The sequence below is a fragment of the Rattus norvegicus genome, chromosome 16 (assembly GCF_036323735.1).
Source record: "Rattus norvegicus strain BN/NHsdMcwi chromosome 16, GRCr8, whole genome shotgun sequence".
In the NCBI taxonomy this organism is placed as follows: domain Eukaryota; kingdom Metazoa; phylum Chordata; class Mammalia; order Rodentia; family Muridae; genus Rattus; species Rattus norvegicus.
In genome coordinates this window covers 84,436,298-84,458,162 of record NC_086034.1, presented here as the reverse complement: position 1 = coordinate 84,458,162, position 21,865 = coordinate 84,436,298, and the positions used below count along the sequence as shown (strand labels likewise).

General features: G+C 48.1%; 1 protein-coding gene across 8 annotated transcripts in view; it reads left to right on the top strand.

Annotated features, from left to right (window-relative positions):
- Positions 1-21,865, top strand: part of Arhgef7 (Rho guanine nucleotide exchange factor 7) — a 111,637-nt gene that overhangs the window by 26,597 nt on the left and 63,175 nt on the right. For 5 of the 8 annotated variants that reach the window (NM_001113522.2, NM_001113521.2, XM_063274985.1 and 2 more), the window contains 1 exon segment: positions 6,167-6,253. The exons of 2 other annotated variants lie outside the window; for them this stretch is intronic. In NM_001113522.2, coding sequence (NP_001106994.2) covers positions 6,167-6,253 — 87 coding nt within the window. 8 annotated transcript variants of the gene reach the window in all.

The following is a 21,865-nucleotide window of genomic DNA, read 5'->3' as shown; positions in this document are numbered from 1 at the left end:
AATAAGAGCTCCCTCTGCTGTTCTCCGCAGCCGTGCCTGGGGAAGCCTCAGCCCACACAGCCACATTTCCAGGTGCATGGTGCCCACTTAGCTTGGCTGCTTACTGTGCCGCACCAGTGGGTTGCCATTAGGGCTGATATCCACCGGGGCTGAGGTGTGCTCGAGTAGGTCCTGCCATGTAGTGGATGGCACAGAGAGGCACAGGGCTCAGGACACACAGTGATCCTCCCCAGTGGGTGGCAAGATTATTGTTGACAGAGTGGGACCTTTGTTCTGGAGTTGGGAGCTTGAGAGACTCTCCCTGTGGGAGAGAACAGGAATATTCTTTCCCCAACAGCTCACTTCCCTATTTCATCCACTCACTCTGTCAGCCTCTGACAGTTCTTATGTCCAAGCCAGGTGGGGTTTCAGGCTTTGTGCAGTGAGAACCTAGAGATGCTGGGCGGTGGGTTCATGCTGCTGCAGCGTGAACAGCTCTCTCCTTTGCTCAGGTGGCAATGCCCTGCCTGCTCACAGCCCTGCTGACTCACACACCCTGCCTTCTTCACAAACAGCTGGTCTGCAGACTCCTTAAAAGCTGTCCAGCTGTCTGTCTGAGACAGCTGCCTTCACTGGCACTTTGTTGAGCCTGTTGGGGAGGGGACTCACTGCCCCAGCCAGGAGCAGCTGGTAAAGAATGGAGGAGAAACTGGACAGCTGTGAAGGTCCTGGACTCTGGTGTCAGCATTACTTGGCGGTTAATTTTCTGTCAGTTGCACTTTGATCAATTATCAAGCATAAAAGCTATTTCTATGGAAACCAGGAAGGTTTATGAGATGATTTCTAGTCCTGATTAGCTCCTGGTGAAAGCTTGAAAGTTACTATTGTGGAGGACCTTTTGCATCATTGCTGTGACATGGCCTGGGCAGAGGAAGTCATCAGGCCACTGCTTTCATTCTGGAGTTCATGCAGAGCCCTCTGCTTGGTGGCCTCGCTAATCAAAAGCAAGCAGCCGTGAACACAGGGCTTCTGGTGACTATGATTTCTCCTGGGCAAACAACGGCTGGGTCCTAGGGTAGAAACAAGTTTTACTGTGGAAGAAACTGCTCATTTTCCTGTTGCACTGGTTCCCAAGTCAGGCTCATGGTTGCTTTGCAGCCTTGTTGACTCTGACATTTTGAGCATTCTCCTTGTTCTCCTTCTGATAGGCATGCCATGTTAGCTGGACTTTTAACATGTTCTCATGTGCATGCATGCGCGCGCGCGCGCGCGTGTGTGTGTGTGTGTGTGTGTGTGTGTGTACCCTGACACCTGATGATGTCAGTTTTTCACTTATTCATTGACTACATGCAGACCGACTTTAGAGAATCATGAAGGACTTTTCTATGTGGTTTCACCTTATAATAATCCTAGAATCACACCATAATCTCTGTTGTCCTTGATGATGTACATTTTAGAAAACACCATGGACTTCTGAAATGCCACAGGTGTTTCCCCTCTGCCCTGAGATGCTGTCTTGCTGTGTGCCTGGACATCAACTTATCAGCTCAAGTGATATACCTGTCCCCCTCTCAAGTAGCTGGGACTGCACTTCTAAATGATATGATCTGCTGTGAACTTGAGGCCCAGTAAATGTTGCTGGATTAATTTATTATCTATTTGATCCAACAACTCAGCTAGGCTATTGGCCTTCAACTGGAGATAAGGAAATAGGTGTAGAGGGGTCAAGCGACTCCCCTAGTGACATGTTTGTTATAGTTAGAGCTACTCACTTGTATGTTGACCCATTACAGTTTTCTGATTAGCTTTGTTTATTGATGTTCTAGTTACATGCACCCATGTACAGGAACCTGACTTAAGAGTTATGTGGGCAAGGATATTTTAAGGTAACCCATGGAAAGAGCCTCAACTTGTGTGTCCATAGAAAGGAGCCTGTGACCATAGGCCACATAGCCAGTTTAGCTGTCCCTACTCCTCTTCATAACATTCCTTGCTTACGCCACTCATTTTCTGTCTTCCTCAGACATACTGCTAAAAGATGAAAGTCTTTGTTACTTAAACACAATCACAAACATGCTTTATAAGAAAGAAAACAAGAATGAATGAAGCAATACACCCAGGGTGTTAAGACTTCAGTGACTCCAGTGGCAGCAATTCTGTGACTCTGGGTTCAGTGACCCCAGTGGCAGGGACTCTGTGACTCTATGTTTTCTAATTCCTTGTTTTCATAGATTATAGGCGGCTCTAATGAAGCGTTTAACATTTCAAAGTGTCAGAATGTGTAATTGACCACGTTTGGAGTTTGGCTCTTGTCACTCATAAGGTGTCAAAGGATAATCCCATTAGAAAACTCATTTCCTTGTGCTCATCCTTATGGATGCCTGACCAGCACATGCACGGAGAGAACAGTCTGGAAGAGAGTTGGAGGTGGACATCTCATCCTAGCAAAGTGATAGAATCCACAGATGAAAAACAGTCTGGGCCCAGGGAGAGAGCTCAGTGGGTAATGGTGTCTGTCACCAAGTCTGATGACCTGAGTTTGATTCCTGGGATCCACATGGTGAGAGAAGGGAATTGACTGCCACACTTGTCCTTTTGATCCCACACATTCCCACACAAGTAAGTGTAAGTTAAATATCACATTTCTCATTAAGATATAGATCCCCGAGTAGCTCTGCTTTTTATAGTTAACGATTATCAAGATTAATGTGTGCTGTTTCCATTATTTTATACACTCACCATACACGGAAAGCAGATAACAATTAGCCTGTGGTTTCATAATCAAATGTAGAGAAGAAGGAGAGATGTAGTTACATTCTATGAACAGCAACAATGTCCTTGGGGAAATACAGGACTAGGAAACCAAAAGGCCCTGGTCATAGCGCAGATCTCTTATTTCTAATTTACATGTACCTGTGGATGTGAGCGTGTGTGCACATGGCTGGTCACAAGAGTCTGTCAACCGGTGAATACGTGACCTTACGTTATGGGCATTTTGGGAGAATGGATGCTATAAACGTTACAGTAAGACACCCTCTCAAATACAGCACTGTGTAATATATCATACTACGGCTATACTGGTTTGTCACATACACATAATATTCATAACCAGACAGTAAACACGGCACCACGCACATATACTGGGCGCTGTGTAGTAGGAGTGCAAAGCAAGTCTTGAGAAAAGTACTATGCAAAGGTCATGGGGTTGGCTTCATGAAAATGTTACAGTCGCACTGTAGAGGGAGCTAGCTGCAAGATGAATGTGCTTTGACCTCTGACCTTGCGAGGGATTGAAATTTGTTCAGCAGAAGGGGAAGATGTAGATAAAGATGGCTCTCCTTTACAAGACTGGCGGTTTTTGTTTTTTTTTTTAATAGACTCCATCAGACTGGCTTAAGGCTTGAAACATTGCCTAGTCTTGTCTGTTTGGCTTGTTACCAATCCAGTCTTTGACTTAAGGGACAAATGCAGTGGAATCAAGGCTGTGCTTAAGCACCAGCTCACATCTCAGTGTTGTAGGATATTTTTTCCAAGGCAGACTTGGATTGTTACGTTAGCTGCCCTGAGGACACTGTGTTGTCTTACTGATGGTATTTACTCTGATGCCATGTTTAATCAGTTCCAGGACTTGGCCAGTGGTTTCTACTGCCCTCCCAGCCCAAATTTCCTCTAGTTTTCCTTCCTTTTGCCAAACATTCTCCATTCATTTGCTGGGCAGTATTCATTATAGTTTTGATGCTATTACTTATATTTGGTCATACTTTCAAAGTCGTTAAGGGAACTTGGCTGAACCCTTTTCCGATAGTTAACTGATGATAGCCAGTTACTTGCTGCTGCCTCAGGCTTGCCAATATAGCTGACATTGCACATGGTGATGGGTTTCCAGTAGTCTCACTGGAAGTTTCCTCAGGGGGCCTTTGAGTGTTAAAGGTTTACTGAACAGCTTACCTAGGCACCGTGCCTTAAAAGCTTGTACTGTGCCCTGACTAGGGGGTTGGATGACAGAGATGATGGTTTGGGGACACAAGAAGAATTTGTGCAGGGGCGAACATTTTCAGGTTCTTCACAGAAATGAATAGGGACATTAGTTAATAACCCAGGAGGTAGGTTTTGTCCTGGAAGAGTATTCATGGATTGGGATGAAGCAATTGTGGAACCAATCCTAAAACATTCTGGATGCTATCATCCATTATTGTCATCTCCTGTGACCTAGCATGCAGTTGAGGTGTTTTGTCCTAAGTGGCCCTGGGTTTGGTTTCTGTACCCCATTAGGGGCAGCTTATATTTATAATTCACCCTTGGTATCGACACACAGTAGCAAGGTTGCGTGGTCTCTGAAGCATCTCCCAGAGTCTGAGAAGTTGTTTCCATCACGAAGTTTTGTTTTCTGATGCTCATGGAAAACATGCTGTTTCGTTTTGTTCTTCAACACAGAACTAGCTATAGATAACAAAGTCTGTCCTAAAGTTGACACTTTCGTGATGCAATCAGTCTTTTAACAACCAGCTGAGGAAACTTTGTGTTTCTGACCCCAGGTAATAATATAACTGTAAATTACACTTGCTTTCAGACTAGAAATGCTGTCAACTCCTTTATTGGTCACCATCTCATGAATACACATTTTGCTGCTTTCCCATCTTCTCCACAGTTTCACGAGGGATTCGGTGTTGCCTTAGCAATTTTCTGGAGCAGCCTGGATCACTGATGAATCTTTTTTTCTTGTGGATATATTGTACTGTTCACACAGAGCTAACAGCACTGTAATGCATGGCCCAGTGAAGCTTATCTAACATCAAGGTTTTTCTTTTCTGTAGGACACATCACTACCTCCTTGCCCTTAGGAACTATAGCATATTCGGAGGACATCCAAACAGTAAAACCACCAACTAAAATTACGTGGCAGGCAAACACGGTACTAAGTATGAGAGATGGAACCTGCTTATAGCTTTGAGAACTAAAGCAGTTGAGCGTGGCTTTTGCTCATTTAGAGCACAGGCCGCACATGTAAAGGGAATGTGCTATATCTATCCTGGGGTTAAGTGGGGAAGTTTACAAATAAACCTGTGATGACCTTATGAACGGGTCTTTTGCAAAAGAAAGACAATGTGGAGGGACAATAAGCTTAAGGACATTTCAGCTGAGGGAGGAGGCTCATTTCTCTCAGCGTTTCTGAACATTTGCCAGTTTTAGAGACCCAAGCACTTTGCAGAGACCACCTGGATTCCTGAGCGTAGTAGATGTTTGCTGAGATTTCTCCTTGTTTAAAAAAAAAATCTTGAATGTTTTCAGTGTTTCTGGGTGACGATTTAAACGCCAACATTTAGTTCGTCCAATCCATATTAGAAAATCTGTTCTTTATAAACGTCTAGGTTAAGAAACTTTAAGAATTAAATAATTTTTTCCCCCTGATATACCAGGGTCTTTCTTACAGTGTTCCAGTCACGCATTCTGTTGTTTCACTTAATGTCTGGTGCGGTCGGGTGCATAACATGTGGCAAGTGTGGCAGGATGCCTCACGGAAGCACTGGGTGGTAGGTCAGATCTTCCTTCGCTGCTCATAGTGAGGCTTTACTTACCCACAATCAATCACAAAGCACACAGCCTGTGTTTGGGAAAAGAAATCTGGGCACTTTCATGCCGACCTGCAGAATTTAAGCTGCTCATTAATTTAATTAGTTCATGGCTTTAGAACTAAAACTGCACTTTGCAGGAACCTAGGTGAGGAAGAAGGGAAGTTCTCTCGAACCTTCTTGGGACTGTTCGAGCAGCAGAGGCAGAGTTCTGTGTATTAGTGAGGTGCGGCCAGCAGAATGCAGGTCAGGAGGCGGCGCGCGCGGGATGGGAGCCCAGATCAGGGCCTGGAGGAGGTGGCTTGAAGCGGAGGTCTGCAGGAGGCAGGGCCGGAGCAAGGCCAGGAAGTGGAGTGCGTGTAGAGGGACCCCAGCCATGGAGTACGTGGTGAGGGGAGCCGGGACGAGCACTAGCAGGGTTGGAGCAGGGATGGGAAGAAGCACCCGCAGCTGAAGACGCAGCACCCGCGGGAAGAGACCGCGGGGGCGCGGTTTGACGACGTCACTTCCGGTTCTGGACGCGCTTCCGGGTGCGGGCAGGGGCGGAGATTGGTGCAGCCCCGAGGAAGGGGAGCGGATGAAGCGTCAGGCCCGCTCAGCGCCGCTGTGTGTTGCAGGTCTACCCGGAGCCGCGGAACGAGAGCGAGTGCCTGAGCAACATCCGCGAGTTCCTGCGCGCCTGCGGGGCGTCCCTGCGCCTGGAGGTGGGTGAGCGCGGGGCCGGGCCGGGCAGGGATGCGGGAGGTCTGGTGGGGCTGGGGGAGGCAGGGCCGGGGTCGAGGGTGGCCCGGAGTCGGGTCGGGGTCGCCGGAGCTGACGCTGTCTGGGGCGACCGCTCCTCACCGCCGCCTCTGTGGAGCGGGGCTTCTCATCCCGGGACAAGAAGCCACTCGACGTCTCCTCGCGGCCGGCGTGTGGACCCCACACCTTGTGCTGGCTCCACGAGAACCCTGTGGTTCTCGAGCTCCTGTGCAGGTGGCACGTTGGTAGTCCCCGTTGCTCGGGGACATCTGTCCACTCCTGAAAACCGCCCTTTGGGATTCCCCAGTATCATATTCAGGTCGGACCCAGCCCTCAGCAGGTGGTCAGGCAAGGTCCAAGCTGAAATGTCGAGGGCCAACCCCCTCTTGGTCCTCATATGCTGCTTCTGCAGGCCCGAAATTCGGCGGTGTGGCTGGATCCTCCACCCATAATGCTTACGTTAGAAAACTCACGAGCCTGAAAACGGGGTTTGTAAAACCTGCTTCTGGGGACAACTCCGCGGGATTGTCTTTTCCTTGGTGCATGGACCCTTTGTGGTCCTTCAGTGTCAGTTCCCCAGGGATGTCGCTGTTTCCTTTTGTTATTCCTGGGGCAGTGTTGCAGATCTAGAAAACTGGCTTTGCTTTTTGGGAATGAGCTCAGGTGGATGAGCTTCGAAGTCACTTCCTCACCCTGTGAAGGGTTGGAAATGTCACACCCACTTCAGTCCTGGTAGGACAGTCTGACTTTGTGTTTCTTGAGATGAATTAATTGTAGAAGCCATCCAACCCAGTTGTTTGCGTAAGTGTATTTAATTGAAATTGGACAGACAGTGGTTTGTAGTGATCTAAGTGTTACCGTCTCTTTGTTAATTTATTTGATGACTTAAAGGAAATTGATGCAGATAATTGGAGAATGGCTGGGTGATTTCAGAAAGTCTCACAGCTCTTTAAAAAAATGGGGTATTGACTTGCCTTGGTGGCACCAGCCTTGCGGTTTTAGTGACTGGGAGATTTACTTTGTCTGACTTTTGTCATAGGAGTCCACTCTCATACACCTGGGTTTTACATTACAGTATTCTTTCAGACTTACCCTACACATTAAGGGAACTGACTGTTGTAAGAAGTTGCTTTAAAGGAAAGTGAAAGTTGCCCCTTTGCAGCTTTGCAAAGGTCGCAGTGCCGGCTGCCGTTTCATACAGCAATGGCTTCTATGGCACTGAGTCTGCCAGAGATGCTGTCAGAGCCCAACATGGACCTGTCCTGGGCACCTAGAGCAGCCCTCCACACAAGCAGGTCCTTGCTAAGGATTGGTTACTAAGAGGACAAGTCTGAAGTTACACTTGTGATAGCAAATAGGTTTCCCCTTGAAAAAAAAAAAAAGACCAATTGCGTCCTATTTTGTGCTGATTTTAAAGAGTAAATATCTCTTCCAGTTACTTAAAAGTACAGTGGGGGAAAGTACAACATTTTTCTCAAGGTTAGTATACCATACTTAAACCCCCAGTTTGTTCAGCCATCATGTTTTAGGAAGTTCCTGGAGAAAGGAATGGCTTTAACTCATCCATCAGTCTGTAACTGTGTCAGATCAGAGTCATGTTCAGGGGAAGACTGAGTCTTCCACAGACAGAAGCCCTGAGGGAAGGGCCTTGGACCTCTAAGCAACAGTAGGACTGACACATTTATTTAGTCACCAACTTCTCAAAAGATGGGATGTCGCGCCCACCTCAACCGGCAAGGAAGACGCAACACCGTTGAATCTTTCTCAATCAGCCTTTATTGCAGGAACACCTAATTGATAGTACGGGGACCCCGGGGAACAAAGGCACTCGCCTTAAATACAAGACAGGCTGTGGCTGTAAATTTGTCCACTGGGGATTGGTGGAGCATGAAATACCTATTTAGCATGAATATCACCCTGGCCTTGTAGGTGCTGGGGGTCTGCCAACACATGTGCTGTAGGTGTTTACCACAAACGACCACCGGATGTCGGCGCCATCTTTAGCCGCTCCCTACAATGGGAGGCCGAAGACATTTTAAAATTGATGGGGAAACAAAACAGCCTAAATTCTAACTTAGCTTTTGTTCTTAGTACTTAATACCAAGGGGCTTTTCCCAGGGTGTTGCTTCAGACTGAATTGTGTTAGTAAAAAAGACTGGCCTGCTCCACTTCAGCTCCTCATGATTTCTTTAAAGAAAAGAACTCACCATCACTGTCACCATGTATATCAGTTATTTTTAAGCTTCTATCGAATGTGTTTGTGTGTGTGCCAGTGTGCACAGTACTTGCTCAGAGGTCAGAGAAACTGACGGTTGTCTCCCAGACTATGTAGGTTCCAGGGATGGAATTTTTTTAGCCTTAACAGCAGTAGACTTTACCTGCTGTGCCATCTTGCTGGCCTCTTTATTTTTTTACAACTTATTTTTCAACCAACTGTTTGCCTTGAAATATTTGGAGTAGGTGCCAGGGAGATGGTTTATTCGGTAAAATGCTTGGTGTGCAAGCATGAGGACCGGAGAAAGAGCCAAGCGTGGTGCTCAGAATCTTAGTGATGTGGTTCAGATGGTCGGATTCCCTGGGGCTTGCCGCCTAGAGAGGCTAGCCAGTCAGGCAAGCTCCAAGTTCAAGTAGAGACTTTGCCTCAAAAGAAAAAAAAAAAAGTGGAAAGTGACTGATAAAAACAACCAGGGTTTACTTTTGACCTCCACATGCATGCCCACACGTGTACATGTGTGTATGTGAACTCGTATACATTAACATGCTCTCACATGCATATATACACATGCATTTTTATTTTCTGATTTGTGTAGAAAACTGGGCACAGCAGTGCCAGTCTCTATCCATTTGTATCTAAGAAAGGAAGTGATGATGATGATGTTGGCAGTATTGTTTGCAAACATAAGTACCTTAGTGAACTGAGAGACAAGTCATGAAGTCCTCTGTCTGCAGTGCCTCAGGTGAAACAGCTGGGGACAGTGTGTTTTCTTATTTGTTGCTGTTCTGTTCTCAAATTATATTAGATATATTTATTGATGGTCACAATATATTAACTGTCAAGATTTTCTTACCCAGTAATGTTAATTAAGCACCTGTATGAATGAAACTCAAACTGCAGCTATCCAGAGCAGAGACTGCCTTCCTTGAAAAAACTGGTTTTTCCTGTCACTCCCATGGTGCTTGTAGTAGCTCTATTCAGAATCTAAACTTGGTATTAGAGAAATGGCTCAGTGGTTAAAAGCACTGCCTGCTCTCCAGAGGAGCCTGGTTCAAGTGTTGGCACCTATATGGTGGTTCACAAGCATCCCTAACTCCACTTCCAGGTCCGATGCTGGCCTCTGCAGGCACGCACACCTGGTGCACAGACATGCATGCAGGCAAGGCGCCCAATAACATGAAATAGTAATAGAACAAGACCCCTTAAATTAAGGCCATATGAATCTAGTTCCATTGGTGTCGTACGAAGCTTAGCCCATGTCATGACATACAGCATCAGGGACATTAGCAGCAAAGTTATGAAATGCACAGTGAACTTTGATTCCTCAGAGAAATATCTGTTGTTCTAAGTGTTTTTATTTATTACATATTTGCAAATGTAATAATGCACATTCTTTTTGTCATGAATTTTGAAAAGTTGGAATTTAGCACTATTACAGATGGGTGTACTTCAGGTCATTTTCAAAAGTCCCAGTTGAAATTATGAAGTGGGAGCCATGTTGGCTTTGAGCGATCCTGGCAGAGTCCTCTGCCCAGATGGCACTGGCCTTTCCAAGGCAAGAGAGGAACTGGCAGAGCAGCGTGGCACCATGGCTCTCCTGCTGAAGAACTAATGTTGCTTCCAATATAGCATCTCTGCTCTGGGAAGGAAAACAAGATTCGGATGTGATTTCTCATGGTTGCCAAGATGATTTCTGGGATTTTGTCAAATGACGCAAACCACAGCTCTTTTTTTCCCAGCCAGCTGGCTCTGGTACACATGTGGGACCCGGAAGGGATGATGACCCAGGGCTACAGTCTTCCCACTTGCCGTCTCATACACCAGATAGTATCAACATCGTCTTCTGCTTTAGTCAAAAACAGTAATTAAAATATTCACTGTCTTGTGAAGAAGCCATCATCCAAAGGTCTTGGTGATTCAGAACAGAAATGTATTTTGCCCTTCCTTGTTCTTGGGCATTTTTGGCTTGTACTTTTGGTCTTCCAGTTCAGTAGAGATTAAGATATTAACTGTCCACGTAACGTTTGCTTCACAACCTAGTTTCTTAATATGGCCTAGTGTGGCGTATCAGACGTGTGACTGTATTGTGGGATGATTATATCGAGCTAGTCTCCATCTGTTGCCATCATAGACTTCTGCAATGAGAACACGCCAGGTTCTTTTATAGCACCTTCACACGCATGATGCCAGCTGTAGCTGCCACTGTGCAGTGCCCACTGGCTACCTTGACACTGTCCCCTGTGACCGGGCATCTCCTATTGTCCTGTCCTTCTCCCAGCCCCAGTGACTGCCGCTCACCAGTTCCTGTTGGGCTGTGAGGGAGGCTGTGTGCTGTTGGTTTTTTGGCTTACGCTACCTGCTGGTTCTCTAGGTTCACTCGAGCTGCCAGTGCTGATGGCCTCAGTCCTCCTTTTCACACTCATTGTGACCCGGTGCTTCCGTGTGTCGTGTTTTCTGACATTGTCATCTCAGGTTGTCTCCATTTTGAGACTGTTGTGAACACTCTTGCAATATATGGGGAACATGTGTTTCTTCAGCATTGTCTGAATTTCTTTGGCTATACACCTGTTAGTGGGATTGCTGGAGCACAGGGCGATTAATTTTAGTCACCACTCTATAAGTTCTGTGATGTATAGACCAGCTTATATCCCACCCATCGGTGTTGGAGGACTCCATTTCCTCACATCCTACCTGCAGGTGTCTCTTGTGGTTTTGACAGTAGACATGCTAAGGGGTCGGGGCCATAGTTCATTGTGCTTTACACTTTGATATTAGTGATATTGAACTTTATGAAAAATAGCTCTTGGTTATTCTTAGGCCTTTTGAGAAGTGGCTACAGAATAAAGGTTTTAGGCAGTGGCCTAACTTCCTGGTTTGTTCTGGACATCAGCTTCTTTCCAGATGCATGGTTATCTCTCTCTCTCTCTCTCTCTCTCTCTCTCTCTCTCTCTCTCCCTCCCTCCTTCCCTCCATCCATCCCTCCCCCCTCCCTCCCTCTCTCCCAGCCTCTCTGTCAGTTGGCAAGTGGGTGTTTTGATGCTTGCGTTTTGTATGTGCTGTAAGAAACACGGGTTGGCAACAAACACCACAGCGAGTGCCAGGCAGCTCCTGTTGAAACCACTAGTGTTAAACCACGGTGCTTATTCTGCTTTTCAGTTGCCTGGTGGTTTGTGTTTGCTACATAAAGCTCAGAAAGTAGAGACATGTAGGAGAAAAAAACTACATGACACTGCCATCTAGAGATATTGTGGCTAGATGTCCATGTCAGTGGTTTAATCTTTTTCCCATTGCACGTATGTAGATACCTGTGACACCGTAGCATATACTTCTGTAACATACCTTAGCTTGGCACAGTACAGTAGCAGTGCCACCATCTCTTCATGCCCCGTGTTTGTCTCTTGATTCAGTGACTGCCTCTTGGAGGCCAGTAAATCCTGTGGAATGTGGACATGGGATTCAGTTTCCTCTGCTGTAAACAGTGAAGGCCACAGCAAGGCTAAAGGTGTGAGTTCATACAGGCTTTGAACAGCTGCCTCCACCTTCTCTGTTGACTTATGTCATGGTCTGTTAGCAACAGTACATAAGGTATCTTCCTGGGCTGCCCTGCAACTGCTTGTACCTGTTAGAAGTCTTTTTCCCTCAGACCTCCACAATACAGTGTTTCTTATCCTTATGTGTCCTGCTTGATGTGCTCCTTTTCTGGGTGCAGTGATCTGAGGTAGGAGTGAGGCATTCCCAGTTCCCTGAGGTGGGGTGGAAAGAGCTTGTGAGGCTGAAAGAGCAGCCTTGGCTGGTACACTGTGCGGGCCGGGTATCTGTAGCGCTTCCTTCCAGCCTGGTACCTGTAACTAGGGCAGAAGCACTTTGCACAGGGTGAGCTCCTGCTGAAAGCAGGCTTGCAGCTGCTTGAAAGGGAGAGAGAAGGCTGAGCTTCCTTTGAGTGAGGCTTTAATTCCTGCCTAAGTGTGGAGAGAGTTCCAGAAGACTTCAGTCTCCAGTGTTGAAATGAGCCAGGGTGACTTAGGTAGTTAAAGTGAGGTTTTAGAAAGGAAATTGCTCATCTCTGTCTAAACATTTTTTCCTTAAGAGTAAGCTCATCCTTGGCCTACAGTAAGTCTAGACTGAACATGAAGAACTTGAGGTGCCCGCAGGTTGTTTTATGAGTGTTTGGTGGTGGGGAGAATGGAGAAGGGGCCCAGACTTTCTGGCCAGAGGCAGCCCTGCACTTTTCAACTGTTCTCTGGGAGGGTGAGAATGCTTGGGACTCTGGACAGAGCAGGAAGTGTGTGTTTCTGTGAACTTCCTACACTGCTGCCAACGATGGCGTGAGTGGGACTCTCCTCCATGGGCTCCTATGTTTGTATACTTGGTCCCCAATTGGTGGAACTCTTGTTTGGGAAGGATTATGAGGTGTGGCTTTGTTGGAAGAAGAATGCTACCAAAAGTGGGCTTTGAGGTTTCAAAAAACTCACACCTTTAGTCCCAGCACTTGGGAGGCAGAGACAGGTAGAGCTGTGAGTTTGAGGCCAGCTTGGTTCACAGAGAAAGACAGCCAGGGCTCGAACCCTGTCTGGAAAAGACAAAAACACCCAAACAAAACAAAACCACAAAACAAGAACCTTGCTGGATTGCAGTGTGTTCCCTCTCTCAACTCCTTCGTGTGGGTCACTCTGTGAGTCTCATCTGTTCTTTTGCTGTGCCTCAGCTCCACCATGGACCTGGTCTCTGACAGTGACAGTTCTGAGATGGCTTTGCCCAGCATGCACGTGTACATTTCTGGTGGAATTTAAATCTCTTGTCTGTGGGTTTCTAGAGCCCATGTATCCCCTCCCAAGCTGTCCTTCTGTGTTATCCTCACAGTGTGAGCTTGTGGTGTTACTAGATTGTGGCTCTGCACAGAGTATTTGGGTCTTCCTTGGTGTGATGGTTGGTTGGGTTTAGACATCAACATCCCACAACCTAAAATCATCTGAGAAGAGTCAGTGGGGATTCCCTAGGTTCGGTTGGCCTGGAGTGTGACTCTGGGGGTATTGGGTTATTAATAGAAATCAGGAGAGCCAGTTGAATGTGGACCCTGAACTGTGACTGAAGAAAGCTGGCGTAGCACAGCACCAAGCGAGTTCTGTTTTTTCTCTCTGCTGGTGATTGTGTATGTGATGTGGCTCTCTCTGTTACTTAGGGTTCTATTGCTGTAAAGAGACACTGTGACCAAGGCAAACTCTCAGAAAGGAAAACTTTTAGTTGGGGCTGGCTTACAGTTCAGATATTAAGTCCATTGTCATTCATGGCAGGCGGACCTGGTGCTGGGGAAGTAGCTTGAGAGTTCTGGATCTTCAGGCCGCAGGAGGCCAGTAGGGGAGAAAGAGGCACATTCAGATCTGTGAGCCTGAGGGCTCATTCCTAGCCAAACTACCACACTCCCCTCAGGTGCTTTTGTCAGGCTGTCTTTATCTTTGCACCAGAAGTAAAGCTAGCACTCTGGGACTGCTGCTGGCCTGTGGATAGGAGCTGGAGAGACAAAGGCTCAGAAGTTAAGAGCCCTGGGTGCTGTGGTGGAGGACCCAGGTTTGTTTCCCAGCACTCACATGGTGGCTCATAACCACTGTGACCCCAGTTCAGGGGATCTGACATCCTCTTATGGCCTCCTGGGACACTATACATGTGTTGTATAGGCAATATTCAGGTCAGACATTGGTAAACTTAGAATTAAGAGGTTAAGGGAGAGCCATTGTGTTCTGTGTACTTTATCATTTACTTGTTCTGAGTGCTGGTTGTCTTAGCAGCTTTACAAAGTCATCACTGATGGGGTATTCAGAGTAAACAAAACTGTGTGTGACAGACTTTTCCTGGACAGATACAACACACACAGGTGGGTACTCATCGCAGATACAGAGATCACGACCAAGTAAGTGTAGGTTGGTGAAGCAGTAATTTTACTCCGGTTACTTACAGGAGTGTGGGCAAGGGGTGACTTGCAGGAGCAGAAGTGACTGTCATGAGAGCTGGGGATGTAAAGCACAGTGCATAGTCACACAGCTCAACAGGTAGAGTCCCTTCTGGGTGGTTCAGTTGACCTTAGCCTCTTCAGAAAGCTCGCCTGGTCTTTGTTTCTTCCGGGCAGTTCAGTTGGTCTCTGCTTCTTCCAGGCTGCTTAGTTGGTCTGAGAATGACTCATAACCTGCTTTACTGCTAATATACCTTTAGCCTGGTGAATGTGGTCAATTTTAGGGACTTCCTGAAGCTATTTACAGCTGTTTACTTCCTGTTTTAGTTGACCTTCCCTGCAGGCTGGAGTGATTCTTTTCCCCTTAGAAGAGCCTGTTGTTTCCCTGTAATCCTTCTGTCCTAAACATCCTGGTGTTTCACTTTCTTTGTATGCCCATGCCTTAATAAATCTCCCTCCAAGAGCAAGCTGCTGCTCAACAGAACTAGCAGGGAGAGCCCAATGATGATAGGAGTTGGCAGGAGAAACAGTGGGGAGCAGAGGGGTGGCAGAAGATTTGGGGAGTGGCTAGGTGCTAGGTAAGGGCCTAGGCCTGGGACTTTCCCCATAACCTTTGCCTTAAAGGGAAGGGCTAAGTGCTAGAGGAGAGGGAGTGAGTGTGTCTGGGAGGGCTGGGGGTGAGCCCTGTGTGGGCTTCTCCTGGTCCATTGACTGTTCCTGTGCAGAATGCTTGATCTGGGCTCTCTGCACCCAGTTGTCTCAGTGCTCAGAGCAGCCTTTTTCAGGGTGCTGTCCCTGCCTGGATGAGGCATGAGGCATCGAGGCCCTGAGCGTGTCCAGGCCAGGTAGAGGCTGGCCTTGAAGCTTTGCTCTTAGGACTCCTTCCTCTTTCCTAAGGGCCAAGCCAGGGTTGGAAGTATGAATTTTATTCTAACTGATGGGCATGCTGTGGTCTGGTCCACGGATTGGCTTTTGCTGCCCCTGGCCCCTTTAGAGTTTAGTTCTTGGCCTTCTGTCTTGGTGCTGGGTGATACCTGTGCTGCTGTAACTCTGCCTTTTGTTTCTGAAGTCTGAAGGACAGTGTCTGTCCTGGGAAAGGCGTGCGTATTCAATGGGCTCTTCTCCCACAGCTTGCTTCCTGCCTCCTCATTATGCTCATGATGGGATGACCGGCTCGCATGGACTCTGGTCCAGTGCTCTGCTGGCCTGGACCTGTCACTTCTGCCACTCTCCTGGCCAACTGTGACCCAGGGAAATGTGCCTATCCAAGCCTTAGAGGGCTGGTCTCTGTAACAGCATCTCCTTGTCTTGACTTCTGTGCCTTGTGCTTGTACTTCTAGTATGTCCAACTGCTGGAGATGCTCTAATGGTAACTGACTGACTTTCCGTGAGTGACTGACCTGTGCTTGGAGAATGTGCCTTGTTCTGTCTCATTTTCAGAGTTGTCATCTGGGCCAGTGAAAACTGTCTCCAGTGCCACGCCTCCCTTCACTCTGGGTGCTTTGGACTGTCTGCTTGGCTGTGACTCCTTGATCATCTGTCATGCTTGTGGATCACCAAGTAGACATTTGTTGCACTAGAAAAACTCCCCAAAGTGTCTGTCCAGAGGCTTTGTGGAACCCCTAGGTGGATGGTGGGGTGTCCAACCAGGCGACTTGTCAGAGACCTTAGGCTTCCTTCAGGAACTATGGGGCCCATTTAGGGCCTTAGGTTGTTATCCAAGACAAATAGTAGATATAACATGATTTAAATATTCTGTTGTTACTAATTAGTTAGCTTTTTAGACAGCATTTCCAAAATAAAAGACAGAGCCTTTAAACTTTATCACAAGCCATATAACACTAGAGCTGAGCAGATATCGACTCTGTCTGTTTCCCTGTCAAAATTCCTGAGATACAACTTGCCATATGCTCACGGTCCATGCTGCCCCATGGCTACTCCTCCTTTCTCCTCTCCTGGCTCTCCTCATGGTCCCTACCTAAGACCCCAAGCTTCTCTCTTCTTCCCTCCCCATACATACCTTTATTTCATCCTCAGAACTTTTTGTTTGGCCCTTTCAAAACCTTGCTGCATGAGCTGTTGCAGATCCAGTGTAGTAGGATGCATAGCCTTTGTGTCTCTATGTCAGATGGCTTATATGAACTCTGACTTGTAGCCAGTGGGTGCTGTTAGCCCTGACATATGGGCATCAGTTTGAGAGGACAGATGGTTGGTAGATGGCTCTGGGCCACTTGCTGACTGGTGTTGACTTCTGGTTTGGTGCTGACTTCCTGTGGCAGTGCTCAGTGGAAGGATGCCCAGCTCCTAGAGACTTGGTCATGGTAGAAGTTTCAGAATCATAGGACCCTGTGCTTAGTTAGGAATGGTACCTGGCATGTCTCTTCAGTTCTAGGGGAAGAAAAACTGAGGCCATCTGGGGGCAGCCACAGGGCGGAGGGCCACATACTGTGCATCCGTTTTCTCTGGCCTGTGTGTTTCTGCTCTGGGGTGACGAGAATGCCCAGAGCCGTTTCAGGTCCTGTGCAGGGGCAAGTTGTCCTTTAGTCCTAACAGTGGGAGGCTTGAGGGATCCTGGGAAGGGTGGTTTGTGAAGGTGAAGGCGTCTGAGAAGAGCTCTACACTGCCATCCTGTGTCTGCATCCTGCAGGGAGCCCGCCGAGTTCAGTTTGGTGTCTAGTGGATGGACATGTGGCGTTTGGTGGGTTTGAGTAGATGTGTACTGTGGAAGAGACAGGACGGGGTGTCCTCTGAACCTCCAGGCGAGAGTGCAGATTCCAGGCCAGGCAGTGGTTGTCACCCTAGGTGACATTGCTTCTGACAGGGTGGCTTGTATGACCTGACTGATTTGACATGTGCATCTGGGAAGCTTGCTGGGAAGCCTTAGTCTCAGTGCCACCCGGCCAGAGCAGGAAGAGGAGCAGGCCCAGTGTGTGACGTGCGCTTTACCTGCCTCCAGTTGTTCTGTATCCAGAGCGCTTTGTCCTGTGCTCAGGGCTAGAATGTCACACGTTTGTGCTGTATTTTCTTCTCAGTCCTTGTGGAAAATGAAACAGTGACAGCCACGACAGATGAGTAGTGTGGAGTGAAGGTTGAAATGTACAGGCGTGGTTGAGAGTGTGGGACAGGACAGAGGGACTGCTGTCTCTGTGGAGATCCTGCAGTGACTCAGAGTAACCGTTCGCCTCCCTCCGCTTACTAATCTCTCTGTCTCTGTCCTCCCCCCCCCCCCCCTCACACACACACACACACACACCACACCACACACATCTGGGATGGAGCCCAGAGCTTTGCACCAGCTAGGTGGATGCTGTGTTGCTGAATTAGGTCCCTTTCCCTCCCCTCCTATGTCTAGTGCAACAGGTTTCTTTCTGGCTGTCCTTTAGTCATCTTTCTGATTTCCTTTGAAAACAGATCCAGAAATGGAGGCCATTGTCTGCTTGGATGGCAAATTCCTCTCTTCTCTTGACAGCTGTTTGTCCTGCATCTTTGTGTCTCTGAGTGTCCCTTGTGTTCTGGGAACCAGCGGGGGACAGGTTCCCACTGAATAAGTAAAACAAAACCCAAGTCCTTGCGCTGTGTTTGGATGTGAAGTCTATATATACTGAGTGTGTGTTAGAAGTAAAATTACCCAGAGTAAGCATTTCTGCCCAAGTTTGTATTAGGTTGAATTGGTGTTTCCTTCCTCTCATAACCATTCCTTTTCCATTCTGTGCCTTTGACTCATTCCTGTGGCCTGTACTCTTCTGCCCCCAGGGATGATGGTCTTGCCCTCTGTAGATGCTTACAAGTAAGGGGGCTCACCCCTGTGGGTGTCAGTGTGTGGGAACATTACAGAGACACTCTTGGGTCTTGGGAACAGCGGATGACTTGGTGTTTGGAGCTGGCCAGCTTCTCTGTTGAACTTGGTTTGCTGAAGGACACGGATGGCAGGTGGCGCCTGTTACCCAGCTGGGGAGGGGACAGCTGAGTTCCAGGAGCACAGAAGAATGGGAAGACTTGGTAGCCAAGAGCAGGTATGAGGAACCCGCCTCTCTCCAGCCATAGTTCCACAGAACTGGGCCTACCTGCCGCCTGCCCAGCTGTGTAAATTGTAGGGTTGTGAGCTTTGAAGTTGCGCTCTCTGGAAAGGGCCATAGGGCCTAATAGAATTGCTCACCGCCTCCTGTAGCTGAAGAATGGGTGCCTTCATTTTCCCACCCCAAGGTTAGGGGAGGAGAGTAGGTGCCAGAGAGCTCCCTGACCTGTTCTGCCTGGAGTTTCCTTATATGGGAAACTGTCTGAAAGACCACCATAGAAAACACCTTGGGTCCAGGACTGATACTCTGCACCGAGTTTTATCTCTGCAAATCTTTATACTTTGTTTAAATTATATTTTGCTAAGCATTTAAACTACTTTATAGACCTCGTAATAATTCTGAATACTTCCGTGCCTATGTTAGCATACAGATGTTAGCGTTCATACTTTCTCAAGGCTCTTAGCATGGAAACCTGTTACTGCCTGTTTAGTCGGTGTTCAGATGTGCTCTGAGTGACATGCGGCATTCCTCTTCTGAGCCGTCTTAGTGGAGGAATGCTCATTCACTGTCAGGCCTCGTCAGTGCCTCACAAAGATCTGCTCCCTCACCGTCAGCATCTATGACTTGGGATCGTTGACTTTTATTCCTTACAAATTTATGCCCTTGTGGGGAGTTAAGTGGGCAGGTGTGACTTACCGTGGCCAAAGCATTATGTGAGCAGGCGTCACTTGTACTGTACCACCCTCCCCTAGCAGACATTACTGCTGATAACTCCTCCAGGAGGGCTGGCCCACATGCATCTCTCCTCCCCATGACGCAGTGTCTGTCGGGGGTCCAGGCTTGTACACATAGCTGCCTGCTGTGAGCTCATGCATATAGACAGCCTTGCCGTGTCCAGAAGATGTGTTCACAGCTCTCCTTCCTCCTGAGTGCTCCCTGAGCCCTGGGGGATGATGTGGGGCTTCTGTTTAGGGCTGAGCACTCAGCCATTTATTCTTAGCACTGCAGCCAGTTACCAGGCTCTATGCGAGTGGTCCCTACTGTACACAGCCGAGGCGGCTACAGACAAGGCTGAGGAGTGCTGTCCTTGGGTACAGACATATTTAGAAGGCAGGTTCATGCCATGGTCTTAAAGCAAGACAACAGTAGTTCATTGTGACCATCCAGCCATAAACTTTTGACCAGGTTTACACTACCAGGCATATTTCTTCCCCCTGGAAGGGGGCTAAAACCCAGGCAGAAAACAATTGGTCGTTACTGTGTGGGCAGGTTGGTATTGTAGCTAGCAAGGTCTACGCCTGGGTCAGACTGTTGGCGCTTTTCTCCATCACCAGATGAGAGAGCATCTCTGTGAAACCAGCCAGGAGGAGGGCAACTCCACGCATAGCTGCTGCTTGTCTCTAGGCCGTTTTCTTTTGAGTTCCTTTGCCAGTCCGTGCTGGCCTCCAGTGTGAGATGCTCCTGTCTGTCACTCTCCCTCCTGCAGGTGCTGGCATGGTAGGTGTGTGTCTGTGACATATGCACCTGGTCATAGTTTGATTCTAGTTAAACAGTTTTGGCAAGGATTCTGCATGTAGGTATTCTAATTTCCCGTAGCATTTTGTGAGAGGACACTTAGTGTCCACCCCTCTGTCTTTGGAAGTGCTGAATTTTAGGGGTTTGGTCTGGTGCTGCTTGTATTCAAATGCTAAATTCTGTTCCTCCAAGAACTGGTTGCCCTCTCAAGGATGAGGATCTCCTCATGTACCCCAGCTTTTGTTGTATAACCCCCCCGCCCCAAGTTATCCCTGACTAGGTGATAAAGATCCAGTCTGGGCTGGGCAGAAGTGAGGGGGAGGGACAGGTTGGTTCCCGGGCTTGGGGTCTGAGACAGATAAAAGCTGATGTACATGAGGATCTCCTAGTCATCCTCGAGGGTCATCCAAGCCCCCACTCACAGCTGCTGGCTTCTCTTACTGATCCGTGTCCTTTTGAAGGCTGCTTGCTAGGGTCTGTTGTCCTCAGACCTTGTGCTCAGCCCTGCTGGTGAGCACGGTGAGGTGTGCACAGATTGGGACTGGAGACCAGGTGGCTGGCGCAGGACAGCAAGGCTTACAGAGTGCTGCACGGAAATGCTCCCTTTGACTTATGTGTTACTCTTCCGCTCACAGGCTTCCCTTGGAGTTTGTGTGGAGTCTGGTTAAAGTGATATTTGAGTTATTTATCACTGCTGTGTCCAGTTGTCAGGAAGCCTGTGAGCTCTACTTGCACACTCCTTCCTTACCACCGTCTCCTTAGATCTCACAGACATTTGAGCTTCTCCTCTCCACAGTCTCTTTGCTCCATCTGTACGGTTCTGTGGCAATACTAGACAATCTTGTGTTTTGTGGTCTGTGGGTTTTTCCCCCACTTAACCCCCCGTCCCAAACCAAGGTTTGAACTCAGGGCCTCTTTAAACATTGACAGGCAAGTGCTCTCCCACGGATCTGCTTCCTTGATCATTGTCATTTTATTTACTTTTTTGAGATATAGTTTCATTCTACAATAGAGCCCGCGTTGGCTTTGAACTTGTGACCCTTCCTTCCTCCTGTGTCAGCTTTCTGTGTAGCTGGGGTTATGGTTGTGTGGCACTATGCCAGGCCAGAAACCTGTATTTCTTGATTTAAGGGTAAGGACATCACTACTGTAGTTGCTCCTGGGGAGCTAGCTGCAGGGCCTACTGTGGCTGTCCCAGCTCCCTGGTTCACTTTACTGGAGGGGTAGGGCTGCATTGCCCCCGTCAGTGCTCCCACCTCACCTCCCACCCTTTCCTGGTACATTGGAAGAACAGGCTTTATTTGGGATCATGGCTGCTTTAGCACCTGGTTTCATCTAAGGCATAAACACCAGTGCAGGTGGACTGCTTTCAGATCAAGACCTTGGCCAGTTGGCCTCCTCCTGCCTTCTGAGCCTCATGCTGACAGTGCCTTTTAGCTGTACTCTTGTCAGTTGCTTCTCACAGGTGAGCCTTGGTCAATTCATTTTCTATGTGGTACTGGTGATCCAGCCCTGGTCTGACAGACACACACTCCACCACTGAGCCACATCCTCAGCCCTCTGTGGCTCAACCCTGTGACTAGCCTGCATGTCTGTGCCATCATGTAGGGGCAGAAAGAGCTGGTGGAGAGTCTAGAGGGCTGTCTAGGAGCAGGGCCTTGGCTAGAGCTTCTCACACCCTCTCCTCCTTCCTGAATCAGTGCTCCTGCGCTTCGGCTCTGCTGGCTCTGCTCACCGGGATGGGATTACCATCCCCTCTTCCTCTCAGTGTCTTTCCCATGAGCTCAGGGACACCTGAGGCTGATCTGCTCGTAGGAGCCAGTGTAAAGAGGGGTCAGGTGCTGCTCACCTTCTGGAAAAGGGCTCTGGGTTCAGGTGCAGCTGC